We start from the raw sequence: 12,709 nt of genomic DNA, 5'->3' as shown, positions 1-12,709 counted from the left end.
GTCCTTACTGAAGATTAGCTTTGGGCAGGCAGAATGCAGTTTTTGAACACTGTAGACCTAAGCTATGAAACTGAACTGGATTGAGTGTTCATCAAAATATTTGCGTTAAAAATCTTAATTTGGATTCTTATAGACACCCCAAGCCAGTGGATATGGTAGAAGGCGGTTCAGTGTTTGCTGGTGGATCATTCTCTTATTCTGATTGTTTAACCTCACGCATGCTAAGCAACCTTACTAAGTTGTAACATAGTTTATCAACAGCTAATTTTTGCATTATTTAGCTGTGTTAGCCTAACTGAGGCTAGTACAACAAAACCATAATTTACTGAACTATAAACTATAAGCCATGCTTCTGGAGGTGCATATATGTTGCAGAACTGGGCAGTATTAGCATTATCGAAGAGGCAGTAACAATAAAGTCTTCTATACTTAATTTTGCATCAGATAAGGCTGTCCTAAAACATTTGAGTGATGTCCCTTGACATAAGTGAAGTTTTTATGCAAATATGTTTAATCTTTGAATCATTGATAGAATTTCACTGTGACTTGCGTTTGTTCCACATGTATAAGGCAGATTGCATTTGAGAACAGTTTCTTCTTGCACAGACTTGCCTCCTGCAAGTTCCTGAGTTCACTGTGGCAAGTTAATTTATTCACAGCCTTGTTATGTCTAAGAGGAACTAAGATGCAAATACAATTCTTGATAAACACACGTAGGGAGATTTGTCCTCTGACAGTGGCGTCTGTGTAGCCAAAACATCTTATTCTGGTGGAATAAATCATCCTATTTTACATACTACAGTTTATGACAGTGGCATTAAATACTTTAACTTTTTCTCAGAGAAAAACAGAATTAGCTGCAACTTTTCAGCTATATTGTTCTTCAGCTTTTTTTTATGTTTTAAGGATCTTAATTCAGATTTGTTAATTTATGAGTTGAAAATTATTTAATTTTTCTTTTTCAGGAATTTAGTTATAAAGCCACGCTCTTAAACAATGGCAAGATCAGAACCAGTAAGAGACAAATACTGCAGAATCCAGAGCAGTGGGTGAAAGATCTACTAGGAAGTGATATTTCTGTGACATGGAAGTATGTGTGGAATAAGGTAGGCCTGATTTTACTCCCCAAAATAGCAATAATAAATGTCAATAACAAATTTCACTAATCTGGGTCTCCTTACTGTTCTTAAAGCAAAAGAGGGTACAAGCGTAAATTTTAAAAAGTCTTCTTGCTCTTAATGAATAAGCAGCTAAGACAGAGCTACATAGCTGTAGCTGTACAGTGATGACCTAGTCACAAGTGTTGAGAGGATGTGGTATACCCACTCTGTAAGCTATCAGTGCTTTGAAAGAGTAGTTTTAAAGATGATTAAGAGAGTGACAGAAAAAGCTGAAAGGTACTTTGAATAAAAAGGGGTAACCTTATTGAAATGTCAGGGTGTCAGGCACAAATGTTGCAAAAATGCTGGCAGAGTTTAGAGGGCTTTGCAGATGGGTTGTATTATGCTTTTTTTCATTTAGAATTCAAATCAGCAGAATTTCTTCTTGATCTCAACAGACACAGATTAGACTGTTAAGCGCATAAACTCAGTTTTATAAGAAAAGTGAAATTTTTACACCTATCAGAAAAAAACACTAATTAAAATGGCCAGTTATCCATTTAGATTTGTTTGTACAGGTTACATATCTTGGGACACAGTTGTCAAAATTTCTTGTTGAAGAAGTGTCAGTTTCTAGTGACCTGGAATTACCATCACAAGAAAGAGAGCCTTTGGGTATGTACTATTTAAAATCTAATATTCACTGTGACTGAAAGCAGCAGAAAGTGATTTCTAAAGGGCTTAAATTCCAAAATTCCTCTATTGCTTTCTGATTTTTTTTCTGGGCTGCACGCTTATCACAGATCTTGGGCTTGAAAAATAAATAGTGCCAGAACTTACATGTGATCTCTAAAGAAGTACATTTCTTTTCTTCCATAAATTGGTTCTGTGAAGAGAATGACTACTAATGACTTGGTTGCTATGTAAAAAATATTTATGTAACATTTTGCATTTAAAATATTTAATATGTAGTGAAGTTTTTAATAAGCTAATTTAATACTTTTTTTTTTCTGTTGGAAACTCAGATAGACTAGCATAACTTTTAGAGGCATGTACATCTTAAAATCACATTAAATAATCTGTGTTGGTGGAAATCCCAGGATGCCCAAGCAACAGTAATAACTAGGGGGATATTTTATTCTCTAAAAATAAACAGTCATGAGAAACAGAGAGCATTGATATGACAAAATGACACTGAACAATTTTTTCAGAACTGCCAGGCAGAACTTCAGCCTAATTTTGATAAGTAATGTGTTCTCAGGGAAATGCAAGTCTCTTCGACAGCCCATTGCACTTGGAGTCTGAAAAGCTTTTGGGCTTTTGTGATTAGTTCTGTTAGTTTGATGAGACACTGCACCTCATGTGAACTGGGATACCAGGCTTACTCTGTTGTTAACATACTAAAAGTAAATTAAAAGATAATAATTTAAAATAACTAATTTGATATTCAGACTACCATGTTCTACTGGTATTTGCTTCAGGCTAAGAGCATCCAGATGATGAATTTACCTGGCCCTGCCTCAGTAACTTAAGTTTATACCAGGTGTAAGTGACTTAAAAATGGATTTAGTCTCCTAACTTTTTAATAGACTTTTGAATATTTCACTGGTTCTTGTAAAGTATTCCTCTTGTGGGAAATTTATGATAAGACTTGTAACTTCTAAAGCAGAGAAATCCATTTATTCAAAAAATACTCTTCACAGACAAAAATCAGCCTGAAGATCAGTAAGTGTTTTCAGAAATAGCCTGGGGTAATCTGTGAAAGAGTATTTAAAGAAGTTTTTTTTGTCACTTGTATTTTAAGATCACGGTAATGCCTAACCATTAGCCCCAGGTGAGAAATGGAAGGAGGGAAAGCCAGAGTGTTCTCAATTTCAGTTCTGTTTCAGATACTATATGGCCAGGTATATAGTAGGAAATTAAAGGGTGCCTTAAATTTGTTCCAGAAGAGGATTAACCTGCACTGTTGTATTGTGAGAACAGTTGCAGGCATTGGGCAGCTCCCGAATGGTTTCCAGGCCCAGTTCAGGAATTGGCTTGTTCCAAGGGCTGTTCCCAACAGGCACTTTGCCTGCAGCCAGCCTTCTTGAAAGCACAGGAAAGTTTGCTGGTGTGGATATGAGCTTTTCTGTGCCACTTGCCTGGGGACATTCCCAGGCACTCTTTTATCTTTCTAATATACTTACAGCCTGTGTGTTTTTTACAGTAGTTTATCCTGCTTTTGTAAAGAATCAGTCATCTTCTTTTTTTCTTACCATATTAATTAATTGAATTTTTTTCTGTGCATCCCAGAGCATTGTTAAAAGAGAAGACTGGGGCCTGATAATTTGAGTATTTTTGTAGGAGAATGCTATTATTTTAAAAGACCCATGCACACACTCCTTCCAGCTTCCCATATCTTAGCTCAGTGTTCATTGAGCCACTGTATGAAGAGGATGGGGAAGTAGGAAGAAAATGATCCAGGCAATGGTTGTATCTAGCCATCTTTTAACAGAAAGAAGCAGCTACCACTGAACTTTGTGTCGAGCCAAATTCAGGAAGCATGTCCCAAGAACCTCTACCAAATCAAGGTTCTTGGGCAAGACAGGTGAAGGAGTTGCTGTTCTGTGGCTGCCAGCATAAGAAATGTTCCAGCTTTTCAGCTTGGTTGAGATTAAGGTGCTTCAAGGTTTGTATAGCAGCACATTTTTAGGTACCTGAGGAAAGTTAATGCAAAAAACTTGAAGACCCCATGAAGTAAAGCAGTCCCGGACCAATGCAGGTATTTAACAGAAGCTTCAAAGATTGCAATTTTTGAATTAGTCATCTAAATTCTAACTAAATTTCTCTTTATGACCCTCCTTTGAGTCTGAGCCTTTAGTCTCTTCTAGGATCACGCTAGCAGATAGCAGGAATTACTGTATTCAAGTCTGAGTGAGAACTAAACATTAAGAAAATAAACAGTAGTTTTAGACTATCTGTGTGTAGGAAAACAGAAGAAAAAGTGGTTATATAGCTTGGAATTTATTCCTGTGTGTTTTCTGATACATGTAATGATGACATAATATTTGCTAAAAATGATCAAGAATAACAAGGATTCAGAAGCAGATATCAGCTGAAGGGCAGATGTCAGTTGCAGAGCAGATGTTGGTGTTAGATATTTCACATTGAAATTCCAGTGAAGTGGCTTAAAATAAAAGCATATCCAGTTGTTATAGTAAGTGTGATATATACATTCATTTTGCAGGTTGCTATTTCAGGAAGATGGTCTTTAGAAAACGGCATGACTAGTGCAATTCTTGTGCTCTGGCAATCCCTTACAGCCTTTAATAACCATTAGCCACCTGTAAATATTAGAACAACCCTTGCTCACCTTTAGTTCATAAAGACCCCAAAGTTGTGTGGAATAAAGCGTGTTTTCAAGGAAATCCAGGTGATTTCTTAATGGCTTAACAATGGGAACTGTATCAGAAGGTCTGTGTTAGTGTTGCTTCAGGTATTTAGCATAAAATGAGTAGCTGAGCACAATAAGGTTGCATGAAAGCAAATGAGAACAGTTTTGCTGTGATCGTATGTGATATCATATGTTTCTGTTTTCCTTGAGACAAGCAGTGAAACACACATACATTTAGTGGGCTACTTTTCAAGTTAAATTTGCGTGGCACCTAATGTAATTTTGCCAAGGAGGACATATATTTTAAAAAAGAGAATGCCTCAGTCATCTTAGAGCAGCTATGGCTGGGCTGGTAAAGGAGCAAAGGGAAGTCTGCCCCTACATATGTTAGGTTATGTAAAGCCAAGTGAAAATTTCAGCACTTACCTCTAAGAAAAATAAAAAGTGTAACTGCTCTGTGCATTAAACCATTAAACCACCAGCATTAAATGTTACTGTTTGTTCTTAGAACAAAGTTGTCTTCATCTTTTTATGCTCTCAGGAAAGAATTTTATCACAAAGGACCTCAGCAACCACAACCAACACCATCAGAGTACTGATACTGTCTCCATTGCTCAGCCTCTTGGAAGCTTTGACCTGAGCAATATGCAGCCAAAAAACCAATCCTTGCCACAAACAGAAGTTGTGAAAACATTGCTATGTGCTGAAAGAGAAGCAGCTGTTACCAGGGAATTTAAGAGTAAGATTTTTTTTTTAACGGCCTAAAAATCCTAATGGTGGGTGCAAGGGCTGTACAAGAGATACAAAAGGAAAAAGAAGGTAGGTGGCATGGAATTGATTTGTGTGTGGGAGGGAAAGAATGCTGGTGAAAAATGATGACTCTGCTGATGGGTTGGATTGATCTAAATGACCCAATAATGAAGTTTTTCAGAGCTCAGTATGTTCGGCTCTCCTGTGTCCAAATTAGAATTTTTGTTATTTTGATGTAGTTAAAATAACTCAAGTACTCAGTTAAATCTCTCCACAAAACAATAGTGTAGACAAATGTCTTCTGGATTTAGATGGAGAAATGTGATGCAAAAGCATTGCTGAATAATCTCATGTAATCTAATTTAAAGGGAAAAGTGGAAAAGTTCCTGAAGATGCTCTGATCTTTGTGGAGTTGACTGAGCTTGTGACTTTGTGTTTTCAGTATTAAATTTTTACGTTGATTGCACATTAAACCCTATCTGTAATATTTGTACAATTTGAACAGTGCTTACTGCACTTTGAGCTAGTATTTTTGCCTCTGCCACCTTTGATTACACTGCAGACGGGTGACCCTGATTGACCACAGTGAAAGTTAGAGTGGTCAGCCCAAACCCTCACTGTGCCCAATGTCAGGTAACATTTTGCACTGAAGTGGGTAACAGTGCTGAGTCAGCTCTGCTGTGGAGACAGGAAGAAGCAAATCAGGTCAAGTGCCTAATCAGTGTCAGCCATTGCACACTGAAAGCTATCCACACTATAAAGCAATTCTTTGTGCTTCTGCAATCTGCAAGTCTATACATAGGCCCTGCAGCTATACTGCAAGGGATTAAGTAAACCCCGGAGCTGAGAATCCTCTGCAGAAAATGCTTTGTTATCACACTTTTTTTTTTTTTTTTTTTTTTTTTTTTTATTAATAGAAGCAAATAGACTTAGTATCTTAAATGTCAGGGCAGAATATTTGGAGGGAGGTGTACTTTAAAGTTACAAAAAATAGATTTTGTAGTAGATTGTATTAACATTTATGTATCAAAAACCCCATGTTGAACTGCCCTTTGATATGAATTGAAAAGTTACATAGATTATGTCTCACTCATAGGAGTTAAGTTTCTCCACTGAGCAGATGAACAGCCACATTCATACTTTCGCAAATATAGTTACTAGTTATAGTTCTGCTTACCAAGATAATGTTCTTGTAGCATGTATGGTCCTTGACACCCTATTATCTGAGTGCTCAGTCCTGTGTGGAAACTGTTATAGCAAGAGTGCAGAGTCATTTTGTAGCAAAGGTTACTGCTAACAGACAGTGGGGATTATGCAAAATTAAAGATTCATAATACAATACAAATCAATAAATTGCAAATTTACAGAAATGTTGTTCCATATATACATTTTTGTTCATATCTTCTACAGTTACCCTGTTAATTGAAGGAAGAAGCTGCTTAATTTGCAGTATAACCTTTAAAAAATTTAACCACCAGCCAGCCCAGTTTCCACATCTCTAGCTTATAGAATCCAAACCTTTTGCATCCAGTTCTGAGGAGAAGCTTTTCAGGTTTCATTATCTGACCAAAAGTATTTCTGAAAGCAAACTATGAAAAGCAAACTCCTACTTAAGAAGGAAAACTTTAAAAACAAGTGACTCAGGATGAGAATTTCACTGAGTGTCTTAAATGAAGCTTTGGAAGTGCCATGAGAAGCCCCATAGCCCATAGACGGTTTTTCTGTGTTTGTTTGCCCTCTACATTTGTTTCCAAAGAACCAGTCAGATATGCAATGCCATTGCTGCTTTACTTCATGCTAAATAAATTTTGAATGTAAAGCTCAGCTATATAAATTGGCTTTTTAACTGGTTTACTTTCTTGGCTTTGCTAGTACTGGAAAATAATAGAAGAGTAATTAATTTCAGGTTTTTTGCTAGTCAATCTTATCTTCTTGTCTAGTGCACCAGTACAAAGTTGTGATGCTGAAACTGCTGACTTGGCAGGAGAATATTTTAAATGCAAATGAATTGTTCCAGTAGAATGAAACCAAGCTATTAAGTATTTCAATACCTTTTAGATAGGTGTAAAATTGGGCTACTAGTAAACATCTCATGTGCGTATTTGCAAGAATCTTCCATTAGTCTTTGAATTGTAAACTCCTCAGAAGAGGGATCTCATATGCATCTTTGAACTGGTTGAAGATATTACTTTGGTATTAGTCCAAATAACAAATCTAGCCCATTGTAGTATATTTTTCCTGCAATATATTTAAAGCTCCATGTAATTATAATGCAAAGAAATGTAACCCGTTCTTGAAAGCTTGTAATATATTTTGTGCTGCATAGTACTCCAGTTCAGAGCCCTAGATTCTGCTTAGGCACAGGCAATTATGTCAGAAATTACTTTCACTGGAAAACTCTACTATTCTTACCTCCATGTTTTTGGAGGAAAGCTGGAAAAGATGATGAATGTAATTTAGTGATTGAAAAGTCAAGAGGCAAACTAAGAACCCCAAGTTTAATTTTTATTTATTTATTTATTTTAAACAAAATGACATGACTTAAAGGAGCTTGATTCTGTGTATCTGAATTTATTGGATTGGGTATTATTGAAGTAGTGGCTCATCATTACCATCAATAATGGTGATAGTAATATGGAAGAGGAGAAGTACTTGGAAGCGTTTTAAAAAAAATGCCAACTAACCAACCACAAAAAAACCCCAAACAAACCCCGCAAAAGCAAAGCCCTAGCATCTAATATATGTGTTTTCCTTGTTACGTGTAGCAGAATATTCATGAACTACACAATGTCCCCATTTATGTGACTGTTTGTCCTGGTTTTGGCTGGGGTAGAGTTAATTTTCTTTCTAGTAGCTTGTATAGTGCTATGTTTTTGATGTAGTACGAATCTATGTTTTGGATGTAGTGCGAGAATAATGTTGATAACACAGTAATGTTTTAGTTGTTGGTAAGTAGTGCTTATCCTAAGTCAAGGATTTTCCAGCTTCTCATGCCCAGCCCGCAAGAAGGCTGGAGGGACACAAGAAGTTGGGAGAGGACACAGCCAGAACAGTTCACCCAAACTAGCCAAAGGGATGTTCCATACCATGTGGAATACCAGCCCAGTATATAAACTGGGGTGAGTTGGCTGGGGCTGGGTGGGCTGGATCGCTGCTCAGGAACTAACTGGGTATTGGTCGGAGAGTGGTGAGCAATTGCATTGTGCATCACTTGTTTTGTATATTCCAATTCTATTATTATTATTATTATTATTATTATTATTATTATTATATCATCATCATCATCATCATCATCATCATCATCATCAATATTTTCTTCCTTTCTGTCCTATTAAACTGTCTTTATCTCAACCCACGAGGTTTGCTGGGGTTTTTTTCCTGATTCTCTCCCCCATCCCACCTGGTGGCGGGGAGTGAGCAAGCAGCTGCGTGATGCTTAGTTGCTGGCTGGGGTTAAACCATGACACTATAAAAGACAGGGAGATGTACTATATGTTATTTGGATTTTGTACTTTGGAAGAAAAGTGAGATTGTAGAAAAATATTTCTATCCATAATCTTTCTGCATCTGAGACATATCTCAAGGTGCAGCTATTATAGTGTTTTCTCGTCTTTATGGCTTGCAGACAAAATATTTAAAAGTATTTTCCAGTACTTTAAAGTTCCAGACATTTGGTACTTACATACTTTACAAAGATGTACATAGTTCTGTCAGCAGAATTTACAAAGCTATATTTTCCAGTAACTTTGCATACCATGACAAGTATAGGCTTCTTCCATCTGCACACTCTTCCTTTCCAAAATCCTATACCTGCTCTTCTATCTACTATCATCAGCAAGGTACAAGGTAGAATGTCGCAGGACTAACTCAGAGTTAAGCTCTGTGGCCAGCAAGAGCCAAACAAAATTCACTTTTTAGGTGGCCAAAAAGGAAAAAAAAAAAAGAAGCAGCAGCTCTCAAGGACTACATGTCATGGAAGCCAATTCTGAGAATTTAATGTCTGTAGTTCTTATCTGTCAACCAGGTTTTTCTGAAACTGGCAAATTACTTCAAAAGTAACTAGGTGACAGTGTGATTGCACAGAACAACAGACTAATGTAGGTTAGGGCCTCTTGAGGTACTTAGTCCAACCTCCTGTTCAACGTAGGACTAGCTTCCAAGTTAGATAAGGTTGCTCAGTGCCTTGTCCAGTCAAATTCTGAATATCTTCAAGGGTGGACATTCCACAACATGTCTGTACAATATATTCGTGTGCTTAAGGGTGCTTATGGTGAATTTTTTTCCCCATATATCTAGTTGTAGTCTTGCTTGTTAAGACTTGTAGCCATTGCTCCTTTTTGTTGGGTACAGAAACCTTGTTTTCTTAAGAATCCTGGCTAAAAGTAAACTGACTCCTTGTCACATCCCAAGGTTGGAGCGACTCAGGTTCATGGATTTCCTTTGTCAGAATTAAGGCGAAATGACACCAGGGGAGTTCAAACAACAATCAATGTTCATTCAACCAAGCTAACCTTGCCCAAGTACAAGTGAACTTATCAATATGAACCTTGCAACATGTTGTCAAGCCGACATGTGAAAGGAGAAGGGAGGTATAGAAAAAAAAAATTGAAAAAGGAACATGAAACTATGTCAGTAAACTGTACGACACCTGCTAACCATACATAAGACTTACTTATTTGGGGATCAATTCAGAGAAGAAAATAAGGAGACACGTCCCGTTGAGTCATGAGGTTCAGAGTAGACCGCCTTGCTTTCTAGACTCCTTCTCAAAGAGGAGCCCAGGAGTGGCTAGATCCACTCCTAGTCCAAGACTTGGCCAGTGGTTTATGTTCAAAAGGATGAGGTGTAGGGACTGTGGGAAAAAGAGAGAGAGGACGGGGCGGGGAGGGGGGGCCGAGCAGGGAGAAAGAGAGAAGAAAAGGATTTCATCAGTCCTGGGTCCAGCATTGGTTCAGCCAGTCTAGAGATCCAGTTCTATTGGTTCAGCCAGTCTAGAGATCCAGTTCTGGAGGGTGTGCACTGAGAACTCATCCTCCCTTCTTTTATACTTAAAGGGTCTGCCCCCGTAGGTGGGGATTTGCTGTCATTGAGAAGCGCAGTGTGAGCTCAGGAACATTCCAGACATTAGTCAGTGGTCTCGACATGCACAGTTCCCATTCCTGGGATTCTCTGGAAATGGGTCGGTGGGCTTGGGTGGTCATCGGGGAGTTGCTTCTCCCTCCCTGCAAGCATGACCGCTATCTGTCCTTTCCTTCCAGCGCATACATTGTGCTTCTTCTCATGGTCACTTAAGATAAGGAACTGCAGCTTTGAAGAAGTGTGATCCCACCCCCTGTGGGGCCTTCTCCTCTGGCTACATTTTCCTGTTCACACAACTGGAGCACTTTTACAGAGGCTGTCTTCTCCACCAAAGTTCTTTAATGAATGTTTGAGACATTGGCTATAATTTGTCAGACTGTCACACTCCTAGTTAAGAGCTTTAAACATTGGCTTTCTGTCCTTTTTACTTTGTGAAACAAGTTGTAAAAGAAATCCTTTCATAACTGACCCACCTTCTCATCAGCTGCACTATGACATTTTCATCTGCTTTGGTGGTCCCATGGGGGCTGAGAGAAGACGAAGACAAACAGAACTGTTGTAGATAATCTTCCTAGAGCACATGTATCTTTTCTTATCTTACTTATGAAAGCAATAAATGAAAGGCAATGTGATAAACAGCAAGCTTCAAGAGGCAGTGGCTTCAGCTACTGCTTTGCTTGAAAAGTAAGACAGACTTTTTTGACACCACAATCTGGTAATATCAAATGAAAGCATTTAGGAGACTACCTGATAATCTTACCTTGGTGAGCATTCAGATTATATCACACTTCTATCTTATTTTTTTTCAGGAGTGACTTTTAACATATTAAGTCGGGACAAAGCTTCTAAACAAAACAATTGAGTCTTTAAATCACCACATGATAATATCCTAGGAGAAGGCTCTAGAAGTTGTTTTGAGGCTGTACGTAAAACCCACCGAATGAGTCACAGCACCTGTAGATTTTGCCAGGGCATGAAAAACATGAGCTATTGAGTTTTCTATCAAGTAGCTGTTCTGACCTGAGCTGGAACTTGGTTTATACTTTGTCTTCTGTGTCTTCCAGTCTCCATCTCAGTATGCTATAAACTGCAAGAATTTTAAAGCGTTCTGGTTTTAATTACCCAAGGTTCGTCCTGGAACTGCTTCTTATCCACTATCTTGACACATTAAATTCAGGTTTTCTAAAATGCTTAAAAATAATTCTAGAGAACCATGTATTTTCCTTCCAAATGAGTACACAAATGAATGGTTATATAATGAAGTATACAATAATAACTCAAAATAGTAAACTTTAAAGGAAAGAAGCATATGGTGGGAACCTGTGCCCTGCTAGTCATACCAGGAAACAGTCTATTATGAATCATTTTAAAGCAATCTTGGTGCCTTTTAATAAAGGATACTAGTGTATGCATTTGTTGTTGTTGAACTAGGTAATTTGATATTTAAATAGAGTGATTGACTTAATGGAGAAACTCAGAGGCAGTCTGGACAGCTGTATAAAAATATTTGTGTGAGAAAAATGGAATCAGCCATTATGTTTTATTTTAAAGGTACTTATTTCATTATATTTTATTTCTTTATAAATTCAATCTTGAACATAGATTCTTTTATGGGAGGCTGTATACATTTCCTGATCGGTATTTGCGTGTATGTCAATTGTACCTCTCTCACCTTTTGAGGGAAAGATCATGTTACAGCTACACTAAAGAAGGTAAGAGCCACTGAGATTTAAATTGTTCTCTTGTTTCCCTGGTAGGTTATTGTAAAATTGATGGATTTCTGTAATAGATTGAAGGTTCTGAGTTCCCCACATTGCTAAATAAAAAACTTAACAATATCTTAATACACTAATCCAAGGACCCTGAAGAATAATAATTCAGAATGTATCACATCATATAAAGTACTTGTTACTGGCTAACAGGCATATACCCAATGTATCTAGAAGAAAAAAAACAGTTACCGTGTAAGTTTATGATGTAGGCAAAAGTTTTAATGGGGAATAGTGTGTTGTATTTGTATCACTTATCTAGGCAATGCTTGCAAGAAAGCTGTAAAGTATTATTAATATTGTACATTTTTCAGACATTTGGAAACAGAAAGATTTACTATTAACTGTATCTCTTGAAAAAGTAGAATATCTTCAGATCCATGTTGTGGGAACAATACTTTCTGCCACATGAAACACAAAATAATTAAAAGAGATTTCAGCATAAACCTTGAAACTGATGCTTTGGAATAAAAGGCATGAATTCTTGATCTTTAATCATACCTGCAAGTCCTTTTTCCATGCAGATACAGAGTGTAACAAGAAAGGCCACTGTTATGAAATACTTTCAAAGAAGAACTATTCTAGATACCTAATCTTTTTTTCTGCTTTATGTCATTGCTTTTGCCAATCTTACTGGA

The 12,709-nt window shown here is 37.3% G+C and overlaps 1 protein-coding gene across 1 annotated transcript in view; it reads left to right on the top strand.

Annotated features, from left to right (window-relative positions):
• The window catches only part of ANKRD31 (ankyrin repeat domain 31), a 75,368-nt gene that overhangs the window by 52,772 nt on the left and 9,887 nt on the right, over window positions 1-12,709 (top strand). The window contains exons 20-22 of the mRNA XM_010582871.1: window positions 966-1,106; window positions 1,679-1,775; window positions 5,153-5,212. Coding sequence (XP_010581173.1) covers window positions 966-1,106; window positions 1,679-1,775; window positions 5,153-5,212 — 298 coding nt within the window. The remainder of the gene's footprint in view (window positions 1-965; window positions 1,107-1,678; window positions 1,776-5,152; window positions 5,213-12,709) is intronic.

Source organism: Haliaeetus leucocephalus, unplaced genomic scaffold (genome assembly GCF_000737465.1).
Source record: "Haliaeetus leucocephalus isolate CR32 unplaced genomic scaffold, Haliaeetus_leucocephalus-4.0 Scaffold849, whole genome shotgun sequence".
NCBI classification, from domain to species: Eukaryota; Metazoa; Chordata; class Aves; order Accipitriformes; family Accipitridae; genus Haliaeetus; species Haliaeetus leucocephalus.
The sequence above is the reverse complement of the archived record's forward strand: the minus strand, read 5'-3'. Positions and strand labels throughout refer to the sequence as shown.